This window comes from Brienomyrus brachyistius, chromosome 20 (genome assembly GCF_023856365.1).
Source record: "Brienomyrus brachyistius isolate T26 chromosome 20, BBRACH_0.4, whole genome shotgun sequence".
In the NCBI taxonomy this organism is placed as follows: Eukaryota; Metazoa; Chordata; class Actinopteri; order Osteoglossiformes; family Mormyridae; genus Brienomyrus; species Brienomyrus brachyistius.
The window spans coordinates 16,292,561-16,320,085 of record NC_064552.1 but is presented as its reverse complement, the minus strand read 5'-3'; the positions used below and the strand labels follow the sequence as shown (position 1 = coordinate 16,320,085).

The window sequence follows — 27,525 nt, the reverse complement described above, 5'->3', positions numbered from 1 at the left end:
CGATTAGAGAGGGTAATAGTGGATTGAACCCAGCGAGACACTTGTGCTGACGGAGATCATGGCCAGCACCACAGCTTCTCGGGGACCGTTGCTTGTCATTTTACTGCAAATTGTCTTCATTTGCTCTGCACAAGTAAGTATTATTGCATATGCGCTTTCCCGTTCTTATTGCTGAGGTGCGACTTCAGGTCTTCTTTGTAAGGCGTGTGTATGTCTGTAAGATACTGTATATTCATATCACTCGGTGCAATACCTGTATATGTATTTAGGTCATCCATCTGTGCAATATGTGTAATTGTGTGCACTAATTGTTCTTATTTATTTCTATTTTGTTATAGTATCTTTTGGTATGTTTTTCTATTGCTTTTTTATTTATAGACTGTAAATTTCTCCGGTGTGGGATCAATAAAGTCTTATCTTGCATACAAAGAAACACCGCTCAAACTCCTGTGTGAGGAAAAGAGTAAGATCCTTATATAATGTGTTTATAGTTCTAGTTTTTATCTATACTTCCATCCATTCATCCTCTTTCTCCAGGTGAGGATAGCAGTCGTTCTGTAGTTAGCGTATACCCAGCAAACGGGGAACGTTCAACTAAAGTGAGCCTAAGGTTCTCCTATGGCTCGTTTTACAAAAAAAAAAAACCTCTCGTAACGTTTTGAGAACGTTCACTTATTATGCATTACAACATTCCACAAACGTTTTGGTACCTAAAACGTCTAACGTTACATGAACGTTCCTATGACATTTAGAGAACCCAACTGGAACGTGCCATAAGGTTTTCCGAAGGTTTCTTATATTGCAATGGTTAGGGGAACGTTAATAACCAACTGGAACATTGTTCAAACGTTCCCACATTACAAACGTTTGGAGAATGTTCCATAAACCAAAACATGACTAAAACAAACTAAACAAACTAAAACCTAACGTTATATTTACGTTAACAAAAAAAAACTTTCCTGTCTAACCATAGGACAACCAAACAAACTTTCATGGAACGATCATGTAACCAAAACATAACTTTCCCAGAACATTCAGGGAATCAAAATATGATAGCTGGATATTCTGTATTTGCATTATATGTAGCTTAAAAGTAAATTCAAATAAAATCATCGTAGTGGATTAATGATAAACCTTATTTTACTATGTTCTTTAACATGCTTGTATAAGAATTCACTTACAGCTAGTCACATAAAACTATTAGATTTTACTAGTGCTATTCTGATGCCTTTTTAGAGGGTCTGAATCGTTATAAATGTAATTGCACCGGTCTGCATCCCGAGTTATCGCGCATCTGGCTTCGGAAAGACGTCACTCGTGATCAGTAATAATATACGCAAACTTTATGGCGCTGTTACATTTGATTTCACAGAGAAGCCCTGCAGCTCCGTGGGGTCACCCTGGTCCTACTGGTCCTGCAGGTGTTCCTGGAGTTGATGGAATAGACGTAAGACTCCAGATATATATCTAAGTACATCTACTTTCATGTATGGAAATGTGACCACCTCACATTTAACCTATATACCTGTTGTGTTTTTCAGGGAGAGAGGGGTCCTGTCGGCCCAGATGGCGGTCCTGTAAGAGAGCCTCACTTTCCAAATTAACCACTTACTGCAATACCACCACTGCTGCTGTTTTTGCATGGTAAACATTTGCATTAAAATTAACAAAGTTTTAATTAATCCTGAATGCAGGGACCTGATGGTGATGCTGGGAAACGGGGGTCTGCAGGGTTGCCAGGGGAACCTGGAGCTGATGTAAGTAATACTATGCAGCATCTATGTGGCTGGGTATTTATTCTGGTAGTTTCTGAGGAACGTTTCTATAGATACTCCAGTTGCTTCTCACAGTCCAAAATACTTTGGGGGTAGTGTGTGGCTCAGTGGGCCACGTCTGTGTGCCGGTAATCACAAGGTTGCTGGTTCAAACCTACCCTCAGACTGGCTGCAGAACCTTGAACAAGGACCTTAACCCCCAGCTCCTTGGGTGCTGCTATAGACAGCTTACTCTACAAAGAGAAAGTTGAGGGAGGCATAAAGAGAATTTCCCCACAGAGATCAATAAAGTATTATTTAGTAAATTAATGCTTATATTATTTCCTACGTGTGTGTCATTTGATGGACTGCGGTCTCATTCTTGATGCTCGCTGCCTTGTGCAGCTTTAAGCTTCATGGGATTGGTGACCTTGCCTGGATGAGTAGTTATGGGAGATGGATCAATGACAGCAGTGTGTTGCTTTAGCCTCAATGACATCTGTCTGTCAGTATGATCTATCACTTGGTTTGAACTTTTTTGTAGTACAAACAGCAAGTACTGTAAAGGGCATTGTTGCTTGGACGTTGGAGAAAAATGTGTAGTTTGGTGATGAATACTGTTCATAATATCAATTAGAAAATGGCACAACTTGTCTGCTATTAAACAATCATAAAAAACATCCCAGGCAGTACGTAGACCTATACATATGTTCTGCATGAACATTGATTGTTCTTGCTGTGGCATTTGATAACATTGTTGTGATGGTCTAAAGCTGGGGCAGGCAATGTTATCTGCAAGGGGCCAGTGTGTATACAGGTTTTTGGGATAACCTTTTCGGTCAGCTGTTCAAACCCAGGTTTGAGAATACTTACTGGATTATATTGCCTACCCCTAAATACGTGTTACGTAACGAACAGCGCTGAGGTATCAGTCACTTAACGAAGGACGCAGTACTCATACTAATAATAATTTTAAAAGTTTTAAGTACATATACAATGCTACAGCATCCACGAAAAGCGTTTTATAGTTATCACAAGAATCGTAATACAATGCTGGTATATTTACATGCTAAGTCGCCTTTGTCTGTATCAACGTGCAAGTCGAGCAAAAAGCACTTAAACATAGGTGCTGTCGATGAGTCGATTTGCAGAACTGCGACTAGGCTGAGCTTCCAATGAATGCCCAGTTACACGTGCGCTACTTAATACTATTATTCTAATGACGGAACAAAACGACATACGTCTATCATACGATACCTGCGTGTTCGGAGGCTGCAGTCGTACAACAACAAAAATACTCTGTGATGAAACAAAGCATTTTTAGCCTATATAATCTCAGGGCAGTCTATATATCTCACTTCTTTGCCAATTGTCTCTCTCGGTGGATCTCAACTTGGAGAAAAAAATCATGAACTAAAACTTAGTAGATCTTATATAAACAGTTAGCTAACCTAGTAAAAAAAACTTTGTGTATAATCAGATTGCTAAAAATGGGTGTATGCAGTCGAGTGTGCGGCATTGCTTATGAGGAAGATTTGATTCCGAAAAACGTTTTACCTCAGTTTTGTGGAAATGATTTGGATTTGCTAAATGCGCTGTGGATCAGTCTGCCATAATTTGCAAATTTTGCTAAGATGCAGTTCATACAAGTAGCAACGCAACCATTTTTTTAATTTATCATTGTTCGTATTTGTTGTAAGCTGAGTTCAGAGGTACAGTTATTGACTGTGATGAATGTTCATCTCTACTCGAAACTGAAAATTTAATACAAAAAGCACTGCTGCGATAATGAGTTATTTTCTGTAATACATGCAGTATTTTTGCCTTAATTAAGTTTATTAGTATCATAAGTATGTTACAAGCATTGTGGCCATATCGCTCATATCTATACAAATCGTTTACTTAGGCTGTATAATTTAATATACAACTTTTAACAGTAAAGTTGGTAAGTAATGTAAAGTTAATGATACACCGATGTGACGTTTTTTTCGTTTATTCATATTTATTATGATTAATCAACAAACCATTTTTAATTTAAGGGTTTAACTGGGCCAGATGGAGATCCTGGTCTGCCTGGTCTTCCTGGACCAAAGGTAAGTATTTGTTAATACGTGTTCTGCTTGGGAGAATAATCATAGTATAATATGCTAAAACATTAGTGAACTGCTTGGCTTGACTTTTGAAGGCTAAAGTTATGTAGTTTAATTAGCTATGAGGAATGCCTGTGTACTGGCGTATAGTTGATCATGTTATAGATGGTATAACCTTTATTACATTCCAAATAACCGGACAAGTCAACATGTTGTAATCAATACTGGTATTTAGGCGCACAGATGCATTTTTGGTCAAAAATGTTGTGATGTAAATATAACATTCGCCCGGGTTCAGTGATACAAGGCTTTATTTCTGGCTGCACCCAGTCTAGTTCAATGCAGAGCACATTCACAGAAGTAATCACTGTGTAAACCCATGTTTCTCAGTCCGGTCCTCAGCAACCCCAAAACAGTCCATGTTTTTGTTCCCTCCCTGCGAATCCCAGAGGACCGGGTTGAGAAACACTGGTATAAAGAGTGCTGTGTGTGTAGAGTATACATTTTCAACACAATATAAGCTTTATAAGACTGCAGGTTGCTGTAATAAATCAGTATTGCCTGATTTTTATTTGATGCTTTTTAGGGTGAAGTGGGAAAAATTGGGCCCCACGGACCTGCAGTGAGTATATTGTAAATATGAAATATTCCCAAGACGTCAGCCATCCTTACTTATCTTCCATTATTCTGAAAGGCCAGTCATTTGGGTTTTTTTATGATGTATTCCCATTGCTTATGACCCAGAGAGCAAGTTTACTTCTTTTCACCTTCCGCAGTGCTTATGCTGATGGGGGCCCCTTGCCTCTTCTGAAAAGAGCACTAGTTGTCCACAGCAGAAAATATACTTTTAGTATACTGCACCATTTATGTGCCATTATAGACGAAAGAATGTCATTCAGCGAAATGTGTTGTGCCATAATTCTCGAGTCCTTAATAAGACTTGCACATTTTTGGAGATAATTTTTTTTATGTTTATCTACTTCTATGCAATATAGCAATATGATATTTTTGCATCCATGTTTCACAAGTAAGGAAACTGTTTGTATTCCTATACAGCAGATACATATTACACCACAGGAAATATGTATATAACAATACTTTTTTTACATGAACTGAAGACAAGCATAGCTATGGGTGTATTTTTCCAGGAGAAACTGATGTGCAACCTGCTTTTAATCATTTTAATAGTTAGAGAAGGTCTCTTTATATGGATTACTTGGGTGGGTTGCTTTTCACTATGGGTGAAAAATGGAGAAATGGTCTGGTTTTCATTAAGCCCCTATTCACCCCTCATGAATAAAGCATTTGAACTCTCACTCCTCCTGGTGAGAATATTTCACTCTGTTTTACCAGGAAAAGCTGTGTTATTCCAGGTTTAGGACAGAACCTGCATTGTCCCTCCATTAGTTGAGGCTCAGGCACCAGGCAGAGTGGAGAACTGTGGTCCCTATATTAGGAACTCTCACTCCATCTGGGCTGCCTTGAAAAACACAGAGCACAAGCTGGCTTTGTTGAAGTTCGATTTCCCATGCAGTCACAGAACCCTAACAGCACCCAGCACTTTCAGTACCTTAGACTGAATACAAGCCACTCTCACCGCTTTACAAGCTCAGATAAGCTGGAGTGATGGACTCACTTGACCCTGGGGAGTTTCATTAAGCTTTTGTTTCTGCATCTTGGCCTTCTCTCTACCTCTGTCTCTTTGGAATAAAGCATCTATCACCTCCTTGCGTACAGACGGCTTCTAACTTGCTGAATAGTTCTGCCCGTGCTTTCCAAGAATAGCACTAAATGTATTTTTGCTGCAACTTGTACCTAAAACTTTCAAAACTGAAGACCGTAACCAGAGATCCATTAACTTGGTCAAAGGCCCCTGGGCTATTTTCTATGGTGTTGCAGTTGTCAGCCTGGGACTGGGGGTGTTATAAGACTGGTTTGGGGGGGTGGATTAAATTTTATTTTGGTCCGGACGCAAAAATTCAATATTGGTTCAAAGCAAATCACAGCACTTTATTTTTCATTGTGGGATTATCGTGTAAAATACTGGATGGTGGGTTTTATAATGTATTGAAAAAGGTTAGTTGAGGCTGCCTTTTAGCGGAGACCCTAGGCTTCAGCTCAAGTAAATGCCTGCTCTCAAGTGAGCCTGACCCTAAAACACTTGGGGTGTTTCTCAATATCAAGAGCGCAAAGATCATACTTAGTAGATTAATCTTACTAACTTTCCTCCCAAGAACAAACTTGGACTGCAATGAATCATGGGATTGATCTAGTTTAGGGAGGATGTAACTGACGTATCCTTGATATTTGGGGTGGGACAAGAATGACACTGGGGATTTTACTCTCTACTGCTGTTCTCAGTATTGGATCTGGTCTTCAACAATAGAAGATGATGTAAAACGGGTTCACGAGAACAGAAGTATGGTCAAGCATGCATATTGAGAATCACCCTTGGAATTCAGGCTTAAGGTCTTACTCAAAAGGAAATAAGGAATATTCTGGGTAATGCTGTGATATTTTGCCTGGCTTGCATGTTTTGAGATCCTGTTTGTCTTTGCTGTAAAAGTGTGCCTGAGATATTTAGGATGCTTTGACCTGATACATGTTTAATTTAATCATATTAATATGCCAGCATTAGTTTACTCAGAAGAGGAAATGCTATCTTTGATATATTCGGACAGTTTTATAAAGTTCAGAATAGCCAGATTAAAGTTAATTAACATAAATCATTAAATCATAAATCATAAATTTGATTTTATCTACATTTAATTTACAATTAATTTCTCTTTATTTTCAGGGTTCTGGACGTGACGGGCCCCCTGTAGGTATCTTACAGGCGCCCCTGTTGTACTATATCTCGTATTTGGTGCCAATGGGTAACATTTCTGAGTTGTATGTATAAATTTGTGTGTGTTTGCCTTTTCTAAGGGGCCGTCTGGGCCAGCTGGACTGCCGGGTGAAGTGGGTAAAGTTGGGCTCCCAGTGAGTACTGTTTGGTCAGTTTTAATTAGTTAAATAACTAAATGAACAATATGTAAATAAATCATTTTGTGCATCATCCTTAGCTAAATAATATGTAAATGAATAAGTATGTGTAATACGCTTAGCTGCATGAACAGTATGTGATGAGGTGTGTGACGCACACAGGGTGCCATGGGAATGAGAGGGCTGCCCGGGCCTCCTGGACCCCCTGGGCCTAGAGTGAGTATCACACTTAAATGTGTTTTCCTTCTCATATACAGTGCATCCGGAAAGTTCTCACAGCGCATCACTTTTTCCACATTTTGTTATGTTACAGCCTTATTCCAAAATGGATTAAATTCATTTTTTCCTCAAAATTCTACACACTACACCCCATAATGACAATGTGAAAAAAAGTTTACTTGAGATTTTTGCAAATTTATTAAAAAATAAACTGAGAAATCACATGTACATAAGTATTTGTAGCCTTTGCCATGAAGTCAAAATTGAGCTCAGGTGCATCCTGTTTCCACTGATCACCCTTGAGATGTTTCTGCAGCTTAATTGGAGTCCATCCATCCATCCATCCATCCATCCATTTTCCAAACCACTTATCCTACTGGGTTGCGGGGGGTCCGGAACCTATCCCGGAAGCAATGGGCACGAGGCAGGGAACAACCCAGGATGGGGGGCCAGCCCATCACAGGGCACACTCACACACCATTCACTCACACATGCTAATTGGAGTCCATCTGTGGGAAATTCAGGTGATTGGACATGATTTGGAAAGGCACACACCTGTCTATATAAGGGCCCACAATTGACAGTGCATGTCAGAGCACAAACCAAGCATGAAGTCAAAGGAATTGGCTGTAGACCTCAGAGACAGGATTGTCTCAAGGCACAAATCTGGGGGAGGTTACATAAAAAATTCTGCTGCTTTGAAGGTCCCAATGAGCACAGTGGCCTCCATCATCCGTAAGTGGAAGAAGTTTGAAACCACAAGGACTCTTCCTAGAGCTGGCCGGCCATCTAAACTGAGCGATCGGGGGAGAAGGGCCTTACTCAGGGAGGTGACCAAGAACCCAATAGTCACTCTGTCAGAGCTCCAGAGGTCCTCTGTGGAGAAAGGAGAACCTTCCAGAAGGACAACCATCTCTGCAGCAATCCTCCAATCAGGCCTGTTTGGTAGAGAGGCCAGACAGAAACCGCTCCTTAGTAAAAGGCACATGGCAGCCTGCCTGGTTTGTTGTGTGTGGAATTTTGAGGAGAAAAATTCATTTAATCCAATTTGGAATAAGGCTGTAACATAAGAAAATGTTGAAAAAGTAATGTGCTGTAAATACTTTCCGGATGCACTGTAAAACATTGAAAGTGACACTGTAAGACACACTTAAGCTCTTCTGACTGATAACTTTATCCTTTTACTTTCTGCTTTTCACTGTGGTATTCAGGTCAGCCATTTCTGTACCAGGATATGCCATCTTTATTTAATTTTACATTACTTGTCACTGGAAAGTGTACAGGTTGCTTTCGGGCCTTTTGAATGGAGCTGTAAGATGTACTTGGGTGGTTTGTGGCACATTGTGCCGCTTGTAGTCGGTGGGCTTATGTGCTGCTTTCTCTTCGGCCGTGAAAAATGATCTGCATCACTTTCCACTTTTTTAGCAATGATTTTATCTGACTGGACATTGTTTCCCACAATAGTTATTCCATTCAAAGATGACAAGTTTCTTCTGTCTTTCAAAATAGTTGTGGAGCATTAGAAACATCGTCTTGGAGGAAGAAACTTTTGTTTTGTACTTTTTGAACAAACCAGTATATTATCACTACTCAACTAAACCAATCTTTATATGTTTTCTTACTAATTGTTTAGGGAGAAATAAAGCCTGATATCCTTATGGCATCCAGTGGTCTAGGCAGCGTGAATCAGTATCATTGCAACCTGTTGTGTCTGACACACACAGAATATGCTGATTGATTTGGATTTTTTTAAGGCTTACAATTACTTCTGACTTGGACCAAAGTAAATAAATCAAATGAAATGGTTCTCTAACAGGAGAATTCTGTTCAAATTTCAAGCTTACACAAATGTTAATATGCTGTCGTGTGTTTGACACACATCCATACATTAAGTGGTTAATTTTGATTAAATCCATTAACTTAATTTTACCTTCACTTTGTCATTTCCTAACATAAGAATCCTAATGGAAAAAATATTCTTAATGTATATATTTTTTTAAAACAATCAATATAAATAAGTTATAGTAACAAAAGGAAACAAATGCTGAGTAATAACTTATCAAGTATTTACATGTATTTAGGGACTAAACATAAATGCATTCCATGGGCAATGGGGCCCACTGCAACATTTACCAAGGGGACCCCACTCGCCCCCCCACTGTGAGACCCTTCCTCTGGCCTTGCTCTTTAGATATGAGTTAGATTTAGCTTGATTGTAGCAGCTTTTTCAGAAGAGACTAAGAACCACACTTTTGCGGCGTATCAATAATTATCAATATAGTGAGCAGATTAACTGCTCATCACTGCACTGCTTCACTGTAGATGTGTCCAGCAAACTCCCAAGAGGACAGTGACTGGAACTTTGTGACACAGGGAGTGGTTGAGGAACTGGGACTTTAAATAGTAAATATCAGTAGGGAGTGGAAAGAAAACAAAAGTGGTCATTTCTGCATCAAGACAAGAGGAAATGCTTGAGAAAATGTAATGGACGTCATGTTAGAGAAAAGGCTGTGATTGGCTGGGGGGTGGCATTAGGGTCTAGTCATATTAAGTGGGATTGAGAACAAGAAATTTAGTCTCATGGGAGTAATAATAAGGTTCAAGTGAAATTTAGGAATGTGCTCATCGCCTGACTGTCTTGCCTTGGAATATCCATACACCCTCCCCTCATCCTGGATGGAGTTATGATAAATTTGCTCTAATACACAAATATATTGCAAGGCTAATCTCTTATTGATCTGTTTTTTCCTTGTTTAGGGTGCCATAGGAGTGCATGTTGGGAGAGCAGCACGGGTAGGATTCTGATTTATATGGGCATCTTCAGCTCTACATGCATTCAATGCACTGATCTGTGACAATAATGCAGACCTTTCTGATTCTGTAGTGTCTTAACTCCTGCCCCCTCGGCCTGTCCGGGCATCCCGGCCTTCCAGGTATGAAGGTATGTTCTGCTGCTATTTCACACATAATCTGCTCAGTGATACATTGTAGTTAGTCTGGCCATAATGCCTGAAAAGCCTTTAAATGTCATGCATCAATACGTATTTAAAAACCAATATTAATATATCTGGTTTAATTTGAAAAATAAACTCTCTGAAATGCGCTTTTGGAACAGGGCCACAAAGGCATAAAGGGGGAATCTGGTGAGCCAGGGAAACAAGGGCACAAGGTAAATTGAATTAAATCATGCTTTTTAATATCCACAGTCATGTTTACAGTTATCATAATGACAGTGAGTGCATTTTGTAGTAAATTATTCTGGCTTTGAAAAGGTAGCAGTATCGTGCACATATGCTATCATTTTGGGTGGCTGCCTCACTTATCTTAATCTCTGGAAAATGTTTCAGGGTGAAGAAGGAGAGGAGGGACCCCCTGGTGAAGTTGGACAACAAGGCCCAATAGTATATAATCCTGTTCACCTTCATAATTACTCAGAGATTTAGCACTGCAGTGCAGTAAGAATTTCCAGGTTGCTGTTCACCTCAGTCTGACTAAAGTCTGTAGGAGCAGAATCATTTCATTTGGATGTTCTCTCTTCTTTTAGGGACCACCAGGAATGCGAGGAATCACAGGGATGCTGGGTGGAAAAGGGGAGAAGGTACAGGCGTCTGGTCTTCCTGCCTCCAGACTTGTGTGTGTGCTGGGCTTGAACCAGCATCACAACTTTAAATACCAAGTGGGAGAGTTAGAAGTGCATTTACAGCACAGCATGTTAATCCATTGGTTTTCATATTAGTTTTTTAAAGTATCAAAAATACCTAATGATTCACAAGGCTGCATCCATTTAAGAGAAAAAAAAACAATATTATACTGTACTCTACTGTAGAATGTTCTGCAGTATAATAACTTGTCGGCATTTGTTTATTAGTATGTTGAATTTGTATATTCAGGGACAAATCAACAAGATGACAGCTTGAGTAAATTGCATTTAAAATATAGTCATTTATTATGACAGTGGGAAATGTTTATGGATTTCCTGGAGAATGCACGGGCGATGCCACAATTAGCACTGTTGTTTTATACATCTGAGATGTGGGTTTGAGTCTCTGCCTTGTTTCTATGTGCGAGGATCTGTTTATTATAGGGTCTCTGCCGGAGTCTCTAGGTTTCACCCCATAGGCGAACTGAAGTTGCCAAATTGCCGTTGGTTGTGAATTTCTCTGTGTGCGTAGTGTGTGTGCCCTGCCATGGGGTGGCGCCCTGTCCTGGGTTATTCCCTGCCAATTCCCTATAGACTCTGGACCGTCGTCACCATGCATATAACAGATGGGTATGGAGAATGGATGGATGTGAAAACACGCCTGTTGTTTTTTTCTGGCAGGGGGCTCGTGGCCCCGGTGGAAATCCTGGCCCTCAAGGCATCCAGGGGTCCATGGTGAGTGATTTACATCATGGAAAACCAAAAATGATGTGTCTGTATGGAATATAAATATAAGTTGTTGGAAAGTTAATCGAACATCATGCTTATGAAGTTGTGGTTATGTCCCATTTGACCAAACAATGATTTTTAAAATTCAGTTATTACTGATAGACTGTTGAAGAAATTGGACATTTCCGGAATTACCTGTCGACTGACTTATGGTCTCTAACCATGCTCTATGTTCTAAAAATAATGTATACCCTCAGGTAATTATATTTCAATACTATAACACAAAGTTATGAATAAATTATAGTTTTGCAGCTTCTGTAAATTAAAATGGGTATACATTTTTTTAGGGTGATGACGGACAGAGAGGCTTGGTCGGAGAGGTTGGGCCGAAAGGCAGCCGCGTAAGTAGAAAAATGACCCAGTACAAGGTGCACATGTACTAAGTGTTGTCTTATCACTTCTCATGTATACTGTACCTATGCACACCCTGCTGAGCAGTGAGCTTGAAATCATTCCTCTGCAGTTTTTGAACACTTCTTTGGCAATGATATCGCGAATGTCCAGTATCCAGGTGTTAATTCAGGTGTATGTTGCAGGTGTAGTATGGATATGACACATTTGTGTGCCACCGTCACAATGCAAGAAATGCTGATTTGAATCAAGGTGTAACACAATATGTAGCTATAGCCATTGATAAAACTGAGAAAAGGCCCAACATCAGATCACAAGTGGACAGCACTAAATACAGACACTCTTCACTTAACGACCTACCTGTTTAACGAACCTTTAATTTGATATGCTATATCAGTTTCCACTGAGCATTCCACTTTTATTTCTGTATGTTGTCTTTAGTTTGATGGATACGCTTTGCATTGTGGGATAGGCAACCTTCAATAGCATGTAAAACACTTATATGCAAGCTTGAAGTTTTCCTATGTTTTATACTTTTCTTACGTCTTTGAAAGCAATGGCTGTGAATTTTATTTGCTTTGTTTCATATCTTAGTTAATATGTACAAGTGACTTATTTTCTATGGTCTGTTTTAGTTCAGTAAAGCAAAAGGAAGGTAACAGTGATTCACTGGATTGCAGTGATGCTAATTTGCGATACATGTCTATATATGTTAGCATATAGTTTATTTGTAATTCCATACATGATTAACGATAGTGCTTATCGGCCAGCTTGTTGTAACTTTGCTGTGCTAGAAAAGAGATTTCCCAAATCATTTCTGTATTTTTTGTTTGTTACAGTTTCACTCAGATTTTCACCTGTCATGTATGGAGAAAACACATAGCGGGAATCACACACTGTTTATTACAGTATTCAGTACACAACTGTATAAACATTTATAAATATACTGAAAATACCAGTATAGTATGTTTAAAATATTGGTAATGGGTGGCTCCTTGCTTATCGAACAATTCGCCCAATGACCTAGTCATAGGAGCAGAACTCCGTCAGGAGTGTCCTTGCGGAGTTTCTGTACAAGATGCATTGCGATCGATTACTCAATCCACTTGCCAAGGTGGTCTGGAATGCATTTGGCCACTTTTTTTTGTAGTTTAAACATTAATGCGTCCTGATGCATGTACGACAGGGACTTAACAGTAACTGTGTGCGGGGCTGTGACTTAATCTGAACGCACATGGTGAGCGGGATACCTGGGAGACGCACAATAGACACAGATGTAAACAGTGATAGATGACAAGTGGACAGCTTGCACAATTGCCCAAGATGCATTTTAAAAGTGTAAACAGGACCAAAGAATCTAAATTTCATTAAATTTAATAAGGAACCAATAAAGATAGAAGCTAGGAGGGGTATAACGTGACAGCATTTCAGCTGATTGAATACCAGACATACTGCTGTGTTTTGAGTCACCTACACTAAAACGTCTTAACCTGATGAAGACTAATGGAGGTGTAGCGGGGAACAAATTAAAACCATTACTGGAAAAGCTGAATTAGGTGTGTTTAAATGTACTGGTCTGGTTTCTACGTGAAGGACTGCTCCAGAGACTCCATAGGTTTTCTCCTGAATTCCTTCCTGATCTGGAATAACAAAGATAATAAAGAGAAAACACATCTTTTTGAATAATGACTGGGGCCATTATGTAAAAAGTTGCATTAGTCTAGTTGTGAGATGACAAATACTTGGAGTTAACCTGCATATTCTGATAGATATGGTTTAACCAACATGTTAGTCATGGCCAAAATTATCGGCACCCCTGGAATTTTTCCGGAAAATGCACCATTTTCCCCAGAAAATTGTTCCAATTAGAAAAGTTTTGGTATACACATGTTAATTTTCTTTATGTGCATTGGATCAACACAAAAAAACAGAGAAAAAGGCCAAATTTGACATAATTTTGCACAGAACTTCAAAAATGGGCCGGACAAAATTATTGGCACCTTTTCAAAATTGTGGGTAAATCGTTTTATTTCAAGCATATGATGCTCGTTTGAACTGACCTGTGGCAAGAAACAGGTACTGGCAATATAGTAAATCACACTTGAAGCCAGTTAAAATTGAGAAAAGTTGACTCAACCTTTCTGTTGTGTGTCTGTGTGTGCCACACTAAGCATGGAGAACAGAAATTGTCTGAGGACTTTTGTCTGAGGAAATTCTGGAAAAATATCAACAATTTCAAGACTACAAGTCCATCTCCAGAGATCTTCATGTTTCCACTGTGCACAACATAATCAGGAAGTTCACAACACATGGCACTGTAGCTAATCTCCTAGGACGTGGACGGAAGAAAAAAATTGATAAAAGACTGCAGCGAAGGATCGTCTGAGTGGTGGATAAACAGCCACAATCAACTAAACAAATTCAAGCTGTTCTGCAGACTCGGGGTGCAACAGTGTCAGCTCGAACTATCTGTCGACATCTGAACGAAATGAAAGCTATCGCAGGAGACCTAGGACCCCACTGCTGACACAGAAACATAAAAAGCCAGACTGAAGTTTGCCAAAATGTACTTGAGGAAGCCAAAATCCATCTGGGAGAACGTCTTATGGACAGATGAGACCAAGGTAGAGCCTACAAAGAATAGACCATAGTATCTACAGTCAAACATGATGGAGGTTGCAAGACGTTTTGGGGATGTTTTGCTGCCTCTGGCACTGGATGCCTTAACTGTATGCAAGGCATCATGAAATCTGAAGACTACCAAAAGATTTTTGGGCACAATATAGAGCCCAGTGTCAGAAAGCTGGGTCTGCGAAGATCAAGATATTTGTTGACCAATTGTAGCTAATGATAGCTGGTCATCTATCATTAATCCTTGGTTCCTAGGAAGCTGATCCAAGCCAGATACTGATGCCATGAAGAAAGGTAGGGAAGACAATATAGTCTTTGGGGAGGTTCATCCTTTAGGTTTCTTTCCTCCAGTGGTTTCTTCTGGAGGGAAGGTCAGGTAGAGTTGGATGTCAGCTGCATAGCAACAGTAGTGTCCAGCTTTGGAGCTATTGGTGTAGATCCAGAAGATTATTCAGTGTGAGAAGATCAAATTGAGGACAATATTCTCAGAAGTGTTAGACAAATGAGTGGAGAAAGACTGGTGTGTAGTTTGACTCGTGATTGGTCCAGTGTGTTTTTAACAATGGAGCTGCTGAAGCCTGCTTAAATATATTGAGGAATGTACCAATGATGACTGATGTGGTGAGAGTGGGCTGTAAGCACAGGACTGAGTGTGAGAGCGACAGCGTGAATAAGATGCATGTGAATGGGGTCCAGAGTACTGGGAATGTACTTTGCTAGCTGACTGTAGCTGCCTTTTGCAGCAGTGATGATTACAGAAGTAGATCATTCCATTTTTATATCATAAAGAGAGAAAATATCAGGGTAGAGAAAAACCAGAATGATTTTATGAGGCATTTTTTGTCATCTCAGTATCCAGGAATCTTTGTAAATTGACAGCCTGCTGCATCTGAAAAGAGAGATGTGTGAAGTTCTGGCTGCTTTTCTGCATTCACTGATTCATAAGCAACATTCTTGCTCTTCTTACTTTTAATTACCTATTTGCATGTTTAAATTACTGAAATGATTGGAGTTTGCTAAATAATCTGAGGCACACACAGATGAACTCACACCAAAGGGCCCTCACAGCTTTTTAGAAATGCTCTCCTATCACTTAGATTTTTGTCCTTGCAGAAAATTGCTCCTTTTATGTCCCTGTGTGGTTCACATTGATAAAGCTGCTGTGCAGTTTGACTTCAAGCTTCATAGTTTGTCACTAATAAAAATACCAAAATTGTTTTCTGCTTTTTTCCCTATTTATTATTATTATTATTTTATTTATTTATTTTTTTTTCATTTTTGAGATATGCTTGGAATTCATATTAATAATTAGGTTTGAAAGGACAAAAACAAACTTGTAGTTTTTCTATGTTGAAAATCTGTTAACAAATACTTGCTCTAGGTTACCTCTGGTTAGAAAGTAAGCCGGCTTACTTAATCAAAGGCACATATATTCATTATAAAGTATTAAAATATGTGGACCAGTGTGAGAGTTTATTATTGTAGGTATATATGTGTATTATAGTAATTGTGACACAAAGTACTCTTTACCTTGCAATTGAAAGCCCACAGACCTGGGTGCAGTAATATAATAAAGAAGAACAATTGTGTAGTAAAAACATGTTAAATTGTTACATGTTAATCTTTTTTAAAACCTATATTGACTTGTGTCAATGCAAGAGCTGTTTGTCCAGATATAGTTACATAGCTGAGTCCCCAGAGGACACTGGGTTTGTGTCCCAGTCAGAGGTGGGCATAACTAACTGAAAAGTTAGTGGATTGGTGCTTATCAAAGCTAACTCCCAAGATTAATTTAATATCACAGAACTGGTAAACCTCAAAAAAAAATATTGGAAACTAACGATAATTGCTAACTTTTATTATTGGCATTTAGCTTTGGTTTGGTTTTTTGGCTCTGAAACCCTAAAAAAAACTAACCTGCAGAGGTAAAATTTTAAGTTTCTTGGTATTATAATGAAGTATTTTAGATTTAATAATATTGATGGATTTCCTGAAGAATGTGCAGGTTATACATATCAAATGTATACAATTGAGCTTATAATTGCTATCTGAACAGTCAGTGTTAAAGCAATGTAAAATGAACATTTCTAAATATTACTATTTAGTACTATCTAATGTACTGATTAGCATTCAGTGTTAATGAGTAAAGTAACTCTATGCACACTGAAAATGCTGAAAGTTTATTCTGGGATGGCTCCACTATGAATCTCGTTTGGTAAATTTTGGGTTTTTGCATGTTTAAACTCATTATGTTATTGGTACTGATGCATTTTATTTCCTTGATGTTTTGTCCTGCCATAATGCAAAGGCGTAATCTTTCAGTCAATTGTGTCTGTTTGAATGTGGACCGTAGAGCAGCCAGCAGTTATCCTCCTGCTTCATGTTGCTATGTATGTGTTTATTTAAAATGAATGTCTGTTTTATGCATGTTATTGTCTTACAGGTTATAGGCAAAGATCATTCATATTTAGATAATTCCCCCCCTCCCGTGCCTTTCTGCTAACCCTGGCCTGCCTGTATGAGGATGTTTAACTCCTCTGCGTGTTACTCTCTGTAGGGGGCTCTAGGACCACAGGGACTCAGCGGGCTTTCTGGTCCCAAGGGAGAGAGCGTAAGCATTTATTTTTTAACTTTTAAAATGTATAATCAATGCATTTAACTTGAACTTGTACTGAAGAATGCATTTCAGTCATTTATCACCATGGATTCATGTGGTGATTCTGCTTAATGTTTATCTGATTATGTCAGATGTTACTGTCAGTCATTCTGTTGCCACATAGCTGTAGTCACCTGAGGGTAAGAGGACGCAGGGCTTTGACTTCAGCATTTTGTCTAAGCTGTGGTCTAGCAATTGTGAAAACAGTTTAAATGTGTCCTTTTACGTTCTTTTAGACCATTGTCTCACTTTTTTATTTTTTGGTTTTTGTACTATGATATAAAAATTTTATTTGTGAATTTGAACTGTCAGTGCTTAAATTTTAAAATGCCAAATTACTGTAGTCTGTTTCAGTAGTCTGATGATTTGTATGATTACCACAGGTCAAGGCTGATGCAACATGAGGTTGTCTAACATGGATAGAATTTGCTTTAGTAATGTACAGTACATAGAGTATACTCACAGAAATACCATTTTATGGGTGCTGCTGGTTTGTCAGTCCCTGAAAACTACTGATAAAAAGAAATTAATTTAGCATTTGTTTAATTGAATTTGTTTTCAATTATACAGAAGCAGCTAACTTTAGCTACAGTGTAAGATGGATGTGTCAATGGGAATGCCATTATTATTATTATTATTATTATTATTATTTATTGCTGTTCCTGATGGTGTTTTAATACAAAAGGATTATGAAAAGAAATTGAAAGGTTATAAATACAATTCTGTTGTCATGTTTTCTTCAACAAAAGAAAATACCTTTACACAAATGCCTTTATTTTTTTATATTCTATTTTATCAGGGATTAGCGGGAGTGGATGGTGAAGATGGAATTCCTGGGTTGCCAGCAGTTAAGGTCCGATGATTATATGACTGAACTAATCAGCGTATTGCACTGCATGATGGAAAGCAGAAAGTGTGACCTGAAAGGAGTCATCTCTGCCTTCCTCGTCGTTTTAGGGGGGATCAGGAACAGCTGGAGCTCCAGGAGATGCAGGGACTCAGGGATTTCCTGTAAGTATCATTGATGATTGGATCCATTTTCCATGTATTTCACTATTTATTGGCTTCTACACAGAAAAATGTTTGTATGCATTAATTTTCTTAGATGCCTTGCCTTGACAATACTGTTAGCATTTTGTGTAACACATTTCACTCTTGCTTATATTATTTGACTCTTGAATAGTAGCTAGTAACATGTATGTTGTTTCCTCTTAAAAATATATATCTGCATTGAGAAGATACTTGAATTTATTAATCAAATGTTCAAGAGAGAACCCAGAGTACAATACTTCTAATAAAAGAAAGAGAGTAAACGCTGAATATTCCTGGTGTAGAGATCTCTTGAATTCCACTGAGCAGACACTAATTTTCCATCATGTGTTTTCTGTAGGGATTGCCTGGGGCCCCAGGGTCAGTGGGTGTTAGTGGTGAGAAGGTAAGGAGTTAAAATATGCGGGTTTTAAATGGTGCGGAAAGGCCTTAAATTTCTAAAGTATACATTGAACATTACCTGGCTGGCTTTCATTTAAGATAAATGGATAAAGAAATGGTCATTCATGAGAGCTTCACACTGAACCAGACGGAAAACAGAACTGTGTAACATGGGAATGGGAATAGACTTTGGAAATGGGATTTCCTTCCTCTGTGAGCAGCAGTGAGAAAGAAACAACAATGAACAGATAGGAATAATAAATGCAGTACAATATAATTAGGGAATGGCATCTCACTGTGGGGAGGAAGGCAACGAGCTCATTGGTTTGTACATTGACCAGTGGAACCAATCAGCATGATTGGCACTTCTGCAGTGTGGCTACACCCTCTTTTTCTCAGAACTCTTTTCCATAGCAAGGTGGCATTTTGCTGACTGTGTTTATAGGGTCAGTTCAATGTTTATATGTGGACCTATTGTCTATCGTTACCTATTATTATTGACAGTTCAGAATCAGGTGGCAGGGTGGCTCAGGGGGTCTCACGCCACCAGGCTTGGGGGTTTGAATCCTACTTCTGCTCTGTATGTGTAGAGTTTGCATGTTTTCCCAGGTCATGGTTAAGAAGTATTGTGCATCTTCCCTGTGATGGACTAGCATCCCCTTTAGGGTGTGCCCCCAGAGCATTATGGGAAATGCAGTACAAAATGGCTGCAGTTTTTTTACATTTAAAACTGATTAGAAAAAAAAGCATAAATGATATCTTTCAAAAACTCCAGTGCCAGATACAGATTTTAAGAAAACGGTTGAACAAAACTACTTGTTTTTTTTACCGGTTTCATACTAGGGTAACTCTGGTGACCCTGGTCTCACTGGAAGAATGGGATCTCCTGGTAAAGTGGTGAGTTGAAGTTACTTTTAAATAACATTACTTGTAATGTTTGCTTGCTCTTTACCATCAGCCAATGGTCCAATGCACTTATAATTAAATTGTATTTTGTAACAGGGAGAGCGTGGAGAGCAAGGGGAGGTGGGAGCTGTAGGACCCAGAGGTGGCCCGGTGAGTATGACTTCCTCTGTCCCCCCCCCCCCCCCCCCCCAAACGGTGCACTACTGCTAATTTAGCACAGCCTTTGGCAGCACATTCATCTGTTTTAAACTCTACCACTCTAACGAGACAGTATCAGCCCCAGGCAGCTGCCTACCCCTGCCTTAAAGTAAGTCCTCCCCTGGTGAGCTGAGGGCTAAGAAGTCCACCCTTGATGTCCTGCCCATCTCATACTTCTGTGTGATAGCCTGCCTAGCTCGCAAGCTAGAATCAGGACCCCCCCACTCTGACAAGGTTGATTGACTCACATTGTACAAATGTGCAAATGAGTGACAGAAAAATTATTGCACAAATGTCACCATTCCGACTTTTTGTTTTTTGTACGGGCGCCCTGTGCCACCTCCGGCAAGATGGCGCTGTGGGCAGCTGCCAATGCCACCCATACCTAAATCTGCCAGTGAGTTGCCACCTGCATGGGAATTGATGTCACGGTTGTAGCAGACAGAAGATACATGTATTAATATAATAACATCTCTGCCAGACAGAGAAGCGTGTTTCAGCACTCCACAGAACATGTTTACACTGTTCCAGAGTCTAGTGGCAATGTGCTTTGCAGCCTTCCATGCAACACTTCTTCATGTGAGGCTTGCATGCAGCTGCTCGCCCATGGAAGTCCATTCCATGAAGCTCCTGGCTCACAGTTTTTGTGTTGGGGTTAATGTCAGGGGAAGTTTGGAGCTCTGTAGTTATTGAGTCAACAGAGCATTGGTGGCTTTTACGCCACAGCACTTGATGACCCTGTTCTTCTACTTTACGTCGTCAGCTACTTCATGCTGAGTTTCTATTGTTCCTAAAAGCTTCCACCTTGCAATAATACCACTTATAGCTGACCATGGAATATCCAGCAGGAAAGAAATTTCACAAAATTTCAGTTTCACTTGGGATAGTAAGACTTGAACAGTGGCATCGTTTATAAAATTACCTCAGAACGAAGACAAAATGGGCTGGAACTCTCGGGCTGAAAATTAGTCCCTCTCTGTGGCTGAGGTGAAAGAAGATAAGCTGTATTTGCAGTTAAGAATGTTGTGTTGTTCCATTGTTGATTTGGTTTTGTTTCAGTAATATCACTGAAAAATCATCTCCTAAGAATGTTGTTATACGAATAAAACTGGATTCTAAATAAATTTCAGATACTTAGAAGTTTGGTAACTTTTCCAGGGTTGGAGAGGAGAGCTGGGCCCAGCAGGACCACAGGGAGCACCGGGTCCCAGGGTAAGATCAGAGAGCTAGCTGGCCTGTGTTCCAGTATTCAAGCAGGCATTTCATCACTAGCTGTGCAAAGCAAAGCATCTGCTTTATTAAAGACTGTCTTTGAGAAGAGTAGACTTCACTGACTTTATGGTGCCAAAATGATCAGTTTAATTCTGCAGTGACTTTAGAAGAATGAAAATACTGATTGCATACAACAAAGGTGGTGAACCTGATCCATGGAGAGCTGTTGTGGGCGCGGGCAGGTTTTTGAGGTGACTTCTCAGTTAGTAACAGTGGGTCCTTAGGTCAGGAGCTGAGAACCACTGCATTATTATCTGATTGAGAGGTCATCCCAAAAACCTGCTCTCTCAGTGGCTGTCCATGCAGGTTTGCCACCCCATGGATGGCAAACCATGCAGCTACCAGGGAAGCAATTTTAAACATTGTATCAAGGCAGTGTTTCTGTTTCCAGTCTAGAATGATCCATTATCTATATCTATCACATGTAAGACAGTAATGCCTGGAATACACATTCTTGATGAAACAAACTTAAGGGCTCATACCGTTTTTATTGACTCATCTGGTGATGGTATAAATAAAAAGCCTTTGAGATTTAGCTTAAATATTGGAATTTACTGGAGTGGATTGGGCATGAAGGAACTCTTGTTCTGAGCTGTATGTATGTGGTAAGGGGATATTCTTGCCTGGGACTGTGCCCTGAAAGAGTTCCCTGTTCCTGAGGAATGTCTGGAGTAGCTCAATGGGAAATTATTTTATGCCTACTTTACACACCAGTGGGTTCAGCTTCAACAAGAAGGCGGAGTGAATTCAAAACCTCAATCAATGAAGCGCTTTGACACTCTGCGCGCTGATTGGCCCGTTCCTCTCTTCTCCAGGGAGCTAACGGAGACCTCGGCCTGCCAGGACTGCCGGGTCCTCCAGGCCTGATGGGACTGAAAGGAGACAGGGTAGGAAGCTGGCCCTTGGCTTTCCTTACCTGTCACATGCCTAGTTTTTACAATGTGGGGTGATGGCAAACATGCTCAGTCTAACAATATGTATAACGGGGGTGCTAATATCAAAAGTAGTGTGAAGAGTAAAGTAATGTAATTCCCTAAATACCATATTAGTCTTAAAATCGCGTTTAAAATGTAATATTGTTTCGATAAAGTTTGGAATATCGTGTGTCCGCGGTGGTTATACAGGTATTACACATAAAATGATACATTACAGTAATCATTAGGACAACTGCAACTTAAAACTTTTGTGAACAAAATATGCCTGTACAGCTCTGGAAATATTCTCCAAGCTCTCCAAAGCTCTATCCATGTTCTTGTGAAAAGCAGTTTTAAAAACTTATTAATGCAGTGTTTTGTTGGCAGTTTATCACAGAATGATGTTCCAAAAAACGAAAAAGTTAAATTATGTATCAAGACAACGTTTTTCCCAGGACTTCGACTTGAGCTAAATATAGGGGGTCTGCACAAACACGTAGTGACGACGTATGAAGTTCCTTTGAGTGCTATAGCCCCCTGTTGAGTGGATCATGTCACGCTCTGCGGGACACATGGAGTGCGTACCCCCCATTCCCATGAGCCCCTGCGCCCAGTGAACTGCATTTTCCTGTTGTTCAGCCATCTGCTAATGCAACAACTTCTTAATCCACATAAAATTTGCTATTTATTAAAATGTGTTTTACACCAGATTTTGGAAAAAGATGGGGAAAAAAAAGCTTTTCGGATAATTATAAATTTTACTACAAACAATTCCCTCAATCACACATTACGGTGCATTGGAGATGGAGCATTTTCAAAACTTTGGTGGTTTTGTGAAAATTATTGGCAGACCTGCTTAGAATTAGTTTGGCTTCTCCAATATTGACATCTACACATAAATTATCTGTGGTCCTGAAAAAGATCTTTTATCTTAAATATAACACGTTTTTGATTCAATTCAGTTTTTACCTGATAAGTATATACGCATATACAATGAAAGTTAATGGGTCTTACTATGGAGAGTCTTTGTTAGTGCACGATAGTTGTATCGGTACTTTATATATATGGACTATGACTAACCTTCAGAAAAATAACCCCAAGGGCACAACAGTGATATCTCCTTTTAGTTTAGATTATAATTCTGTAATTCAGTTGCTTAATCGATTGGTTGTATTCATGTATAATTGGTTATATAGCTTATTTGTCTTTTATAGGGTGCTGTTGGTCAAACAGGCCCCAAGGGTGAACAAGTAAGTCCTAAGATCCTATAATCCTCAACTAGAAAACCATAGATTATTTTCCCATGTATATGGGAAGATAACGGTAAAACTGTTTTGATGACCTGTAAAGCTGTGTGTTGAGGGGGGAAAGAGTTGTATTGGATTGGAGAGGCCAGTGAAGAAATATCAGAATAATGTGCATCACTGTCAAACCTTAAACGAAGATGATGTTCTGTCCCGTGATTAGGGAACGTCTGGTGCAGAGGGGACACCTGGAGACAAAGGTGAACAGGTAAAACTTTCGCATTCACATTACAGCTATTTTGCTTCTTATTCATTGAAATGCATGCAGAGACAGGTGAAAATGCTCATATTTCATCAGAAGTGAGACAGTATCTTCACTTTTACTTTCTCTTTAATAGGGTGACCAAGGAGAGCCAGGCCTGAAAGGATCAGTAAGATTTTCATTCATATTTTATGTATATTATATAATCCTGTGGCATTTAATTCTATCTCAGCAAAAATTAATTCATAAATTAATAAATTCATAATTTAGTTTAACAACTGGAAATTGGAAATTTAGTCTTCTGGTAACACATACATGCAAATGTGAATCTTATTGTTTATTCAGCTCAGTTAAGCCTAATTAATGAAATCTGCTAAGGAATCAGCGTATATGTTGGTGCACAATTAACTCCTACAGATATTAAATATTAACGTTCCCTCGAGCTTTAGTTCTTAGATCTGCGATGGTGTTTTGGTGGTACGAGGTCCTCAGCTCTGCTCTGTTTGCTTTAAGAGAGCTTAAACACTCCTGCTATAATACACTGACATACATATTCAACAAGTCACTCGAATGTCTAGAAACTTTTTAGAAAATATTGAAAGCGCCTTAATGTCTTTGAGATGGAGCCGTGATTTTTCACCGCGGCTCTTTGCGTGTCAGTAGAGTGCTGTATGAGCTCTGTGGTGTGGCGTTCGTCTAGATGGGCATACTGGGTGAGACGGGAAGCAGAGGGCCAGAGGGAGGCCGTGGGCAGCCTGGAGTCGAGGGTCCGCCGGGAGCTCCTGGACCCCGCGGCATGCAGGGAGATAGGGGTGTGCCGGGATTTCCAGGATCACAGGGCCCTTCGGTACTGACTACACCCTGCTGATAACATGGCTAACATTGATTATTTGTAAATAAAATGAATATGCTGTTTCTGGTTATATAGTACACCCAGACTGACTGTCTCTTGTGAGATAGTAACACAATTTGCAACACATTATTAGAAGTATTATAACATTCTTTATATACACACATTTGACTGTTGATCAAAACCAGTACGTCAAATTTGTTATTAACTTAGATCTTAAAATGTGTGTTTTTTCTCTCTAGGGTAAAGGGCCAAGTGATCAGCACATCAAGCAGGTTTGCATAAGAGTAATGCAGGGTAAGCATTTTTTTTTAGGTATTGCTGATGCCTAATGCCCTATGAAGTACTGGCCATGAAGCAAGCTTGTTTGTGTGCCTTAAGTTCTTGAAATTCCTGTCTTTAAAAACACCCGTGTCATTCAGAATACTTGGATTTGGCGTGTCACTATCAGTGATTTCCCAGTGGCGTGCAGGAACTGAGCCGTGCTCTGCCCATACCACGAAGAGAGACTAGTTACAGCTCAGGTCCAGCTCACTTCGAGTTTCCATTGCAGAAGGGTCGGCCTGGTAAAGGCGTTACTAGGTTTGAAGAGTGACCGTGACGTAAAACCAAAGATACTCTTATTTATTGTCCACAAAATATACATCATGATTTATCGTGTGCCAATTTCCGCTAGCAAGTCTGTGAGAATTGCCGTCTTAGCATATGATGCTAGCGGAATTAGCATTCACTTGCATAAATTTACATTACACATCCATTCCGTTCAACTGTTCTATAGTACTTTTTTAAGTATGGAGTTGGAAATTTTCAAGTTTTGAGTTATTGTGAATATATCAATGCATTGTGATGTGCAATACTACTAATAATGAATAATATATAGAATATACCATTTTTTTCCTTCAAATAATGCATGCATATCGAAGTTCTTTCTTGTCTCCATGCATTCCGACTAATCAGATAGTGGCGATGCAACCAACTCTGTGTAGTGACACTGGAGGCCCTCCAAGTAAGCAAGGTCATGTCAGAGTGGGTACGGGTTGAGTATGGCTAGTGTAAGTTACAATGGAAAACTGTCTCTTCGTGGTACAGCTCAGGTAAGGCTTGGTTCCTATCAGCAGGGGAAAAGAACCATAAGTTCTGTGCTGAAACACAGGCTCATAGGGGTGCGTGTGATTGGAGGGCTGATATCCCCTCAGATAGATGCCCTATAAGGTGCCCCCAGGAACTGTGCTATAACTACAATACCTGCAAGCTCTTACAAAAATTCAATAGGTTGAACTGTTCTCGATCTCCTCACCTGGATCCCTTTGGACACCTCATCCTAATTAATGCTTGATTGATGAGAAGAAATAGGAACATTGCTTGATTTTGTTTCAACGCAAGGTTGAAAAATAACATTGTGAAATGAAAATATAAAAAGTCTCTAGATGTTAATTACTTGATAGGAAAGATGGAAATTAAGAATATATAAATTAAGAAAATCTGTGGTCATGTACCCCAAGAGAACTGTCTTTTAAAGCAGGTTTTATTTTCTAAGCTGCAACTGCCCATGACCTGTAGCTGTCTTATGCCTGCAACCTGTATGTCACAGAGCAGCTGGCCCAGCTGGCCGCCAGTCTTAGGAGACCTGAGACAGGTGTGGCTGGATTGCCTGGTAAACCCGGGCCCCCGGGGCCCCCAGGCCTCCCCGGCAGCGGTGGCTTACCCGGCCACGCTGGTCCAAGAGGTTTACCAGGCCTCAAAGGTCCTCCAGGTCTTCTGGGAGTCAAAGGGCCCAAAGGTAAGTAATGTCAGAATGGCAAGGTTGCAACTTTTCAGAAATATCTGGAGTCGTTTAAAAATTTTTGGTCCTATCCTTTAAATTCAGCGATGCTTTTGTTAAAGGAGAAGGCATGCTGTTCTGCTAGTAATGGCTGTAAAAGGTGAATGAAGAACTTGTGTCCTGTCCACAGGTGAAATGGGAGATAGAGGAGACAGAGGACCCACAGCACATGGACCAAAGGGCATTCCAGGACCTCCCGGCCTTCCAGGTATGTCCATTGACAGTGGGTTCGGACGCCATACCAGTGATGAGAAAGTAATAGGTTCAAATCCCATGGTCTGCAGAGTGTTTTGAACATTGGGCAAGACCCTTAACTCTTGCCTGTAAAATGTGGTGGGGAGTAGAAGCAGAGTTTCTTATAACCAGCTTCAAGAGCCGCATGAAGTAAGAAAGTCGCCTGTTAAACTCCATGACTGGTTTAGTGAAGCTCAGAATGCAGATGTGGAATAATGATGAAACACCAACATGCCTTTAGTATTACTGACGTGTTGCTGAGAGTGAGTATATGCAGCACCTAAGTTAACTGACCATGGAGTTAATTGAGGAGTTCGATTAAATATATCTGTAGTGTTTGCGGAGAAGAATAGGAACTCCACATATATTTTAGGTCATTATTTAAATTTGATTATCGTTCATTTGATTATGCTAAAATAAATAGGCATTGAACTGTGACATTGTGTAGATATCAAGACAGATGTTCTGATCTCAGGTGAGCCTGGAAGACCTGCTTACGGCAGAGATGGCCGCGATGGCGAGCGAGGTCCTGCCGGTGTTGCCGGGGTGCCGGGAGTCCCAGGCCTTCCTGGTCCCGCCGGGCCCAACGGTTACTGTGAGCCCACAGCTTGTAACTTGCAGGCAGGAATGGCACCTCAATCTGTGAAGAACTTTGACTTCAAAGGACCTGGCAGGTCATGAAGGAACCTGCGAAGTCAGGGAGAGATGGAGGAATGCAGGGTGGCCTCTGGCAACACTGTGACGATGGACCAGCAGCCTTCCCTTCATTAAAGGGCTAGATAAACAAACATAAAACATTTTATTCCATTTTCTAGATTTTTTTTTTTTTCCCAGGAAAAAATGTCCCATTTGTGTCTATATGATGGTACTACCCAGTGACAGACACGCCCCCAAACCCAATGCCTGATTTTACACGAGGTGAATAAAGACGCCATGAAAGAGATTCAAGATAATTTCATTTCACAAAACACTTCAGAAAAGATAAATAAGCCAAAACTGACTTGTAATTCAAATAGCTTCGACACATTTACCAAGCAGGGGAGTATCATCAACACCAGTGCTGAACATAAAAAGAAAAAAATATTTCTTTAGGGTTTTTGTCCAGCTGATTTCTAGCAGCTGTGGTTTCGAGCCATTGAAGACGATTTACATCAGGCTTGGTGTGTTCTTTACAGCTGGAGGATAAAATAAAATGTCACCTGTAGGAAATATACAGTGGATCAAATAATGTTTATATTTATTTTGTGAATGTCCACAGTGACATCGTCCTTTGTACA

At 39.8% G+C, this 27,525-nt stretch overlaps 1 protein-coding gene across 1 annotated transcript; it reads left to right on the top strand.

Annotated features, from left to right (window-relative positions):
* Window positions 1–27,525, top strand: LOC125716084 (collagen alpha-1(IX) chain-like). The gene is made up of 32 exons (XM_048988320.1): window positions 1–133; window positions 1,373–1,447; window positions 1,542–1,577; window positions 1,695–1,757; window positions 3,794–3,847; window positions 4,431–4,466; window positions 6,642–6,665; window positions 6,773–6,826; window positions 6,992–7,045; window positions 9,806–9,841; window positions 9,933–9,989; window positions 10,164–10,217; window positions 10,396–10,449; window positions 10,593–10,646; window positions 11,370–11,423; window positions 11,765–11,818; window positions 17,017–17,070; window positions 17,915–17,968; window positions 18,073–18,126; window positions 18,506–18,550; window positions 19,390–19,443; window positions 19,549–19,602; window positions 20,809–20,862; window positions 21,738–21,809; window positions 23,051–23,086; window positions 23,304–23,348; window positions 23,479–23,511; window positions 24,043–24,189; window positions 24,435–24,489; window positions 25,784–25,972; window positions 26,145–26,222; window positions 26,724–27,525. Exons 1-32 carry the CDS (start codon window positions 59–61, stop codon window positions 26,927–26,929), a joined length of 2,064 nt encoding a protein of 687 aa, XP_048844277.1. The 5' UTR covers window positions 1–58; the 3' UTR covers window positions 26,930–27,525.

Coding starts and splice junctions, on each gene's coding strand:
- LOC125716084 (XM_048988320.1), top strand. CDS start 59: ATGGCCAGCACCACAGCTTCTCGGGGACCGTTGCTTGTCATTTTACTG. Junction 18,551..19,389: donor TGGGTGTTAGTGGTGAGAAG/GTAAGGAGTTAA, acceptor GTTTCATACTAG/GGTAACTCTGGTGACCCTGG. Junction 23,349..23,478: donor CTGGAGACAAAGGTGAACAG/GTAAAACTTTCG, acceptor TCTCTTTAATAG/GGTGACCAAGGAGAGCCAGG.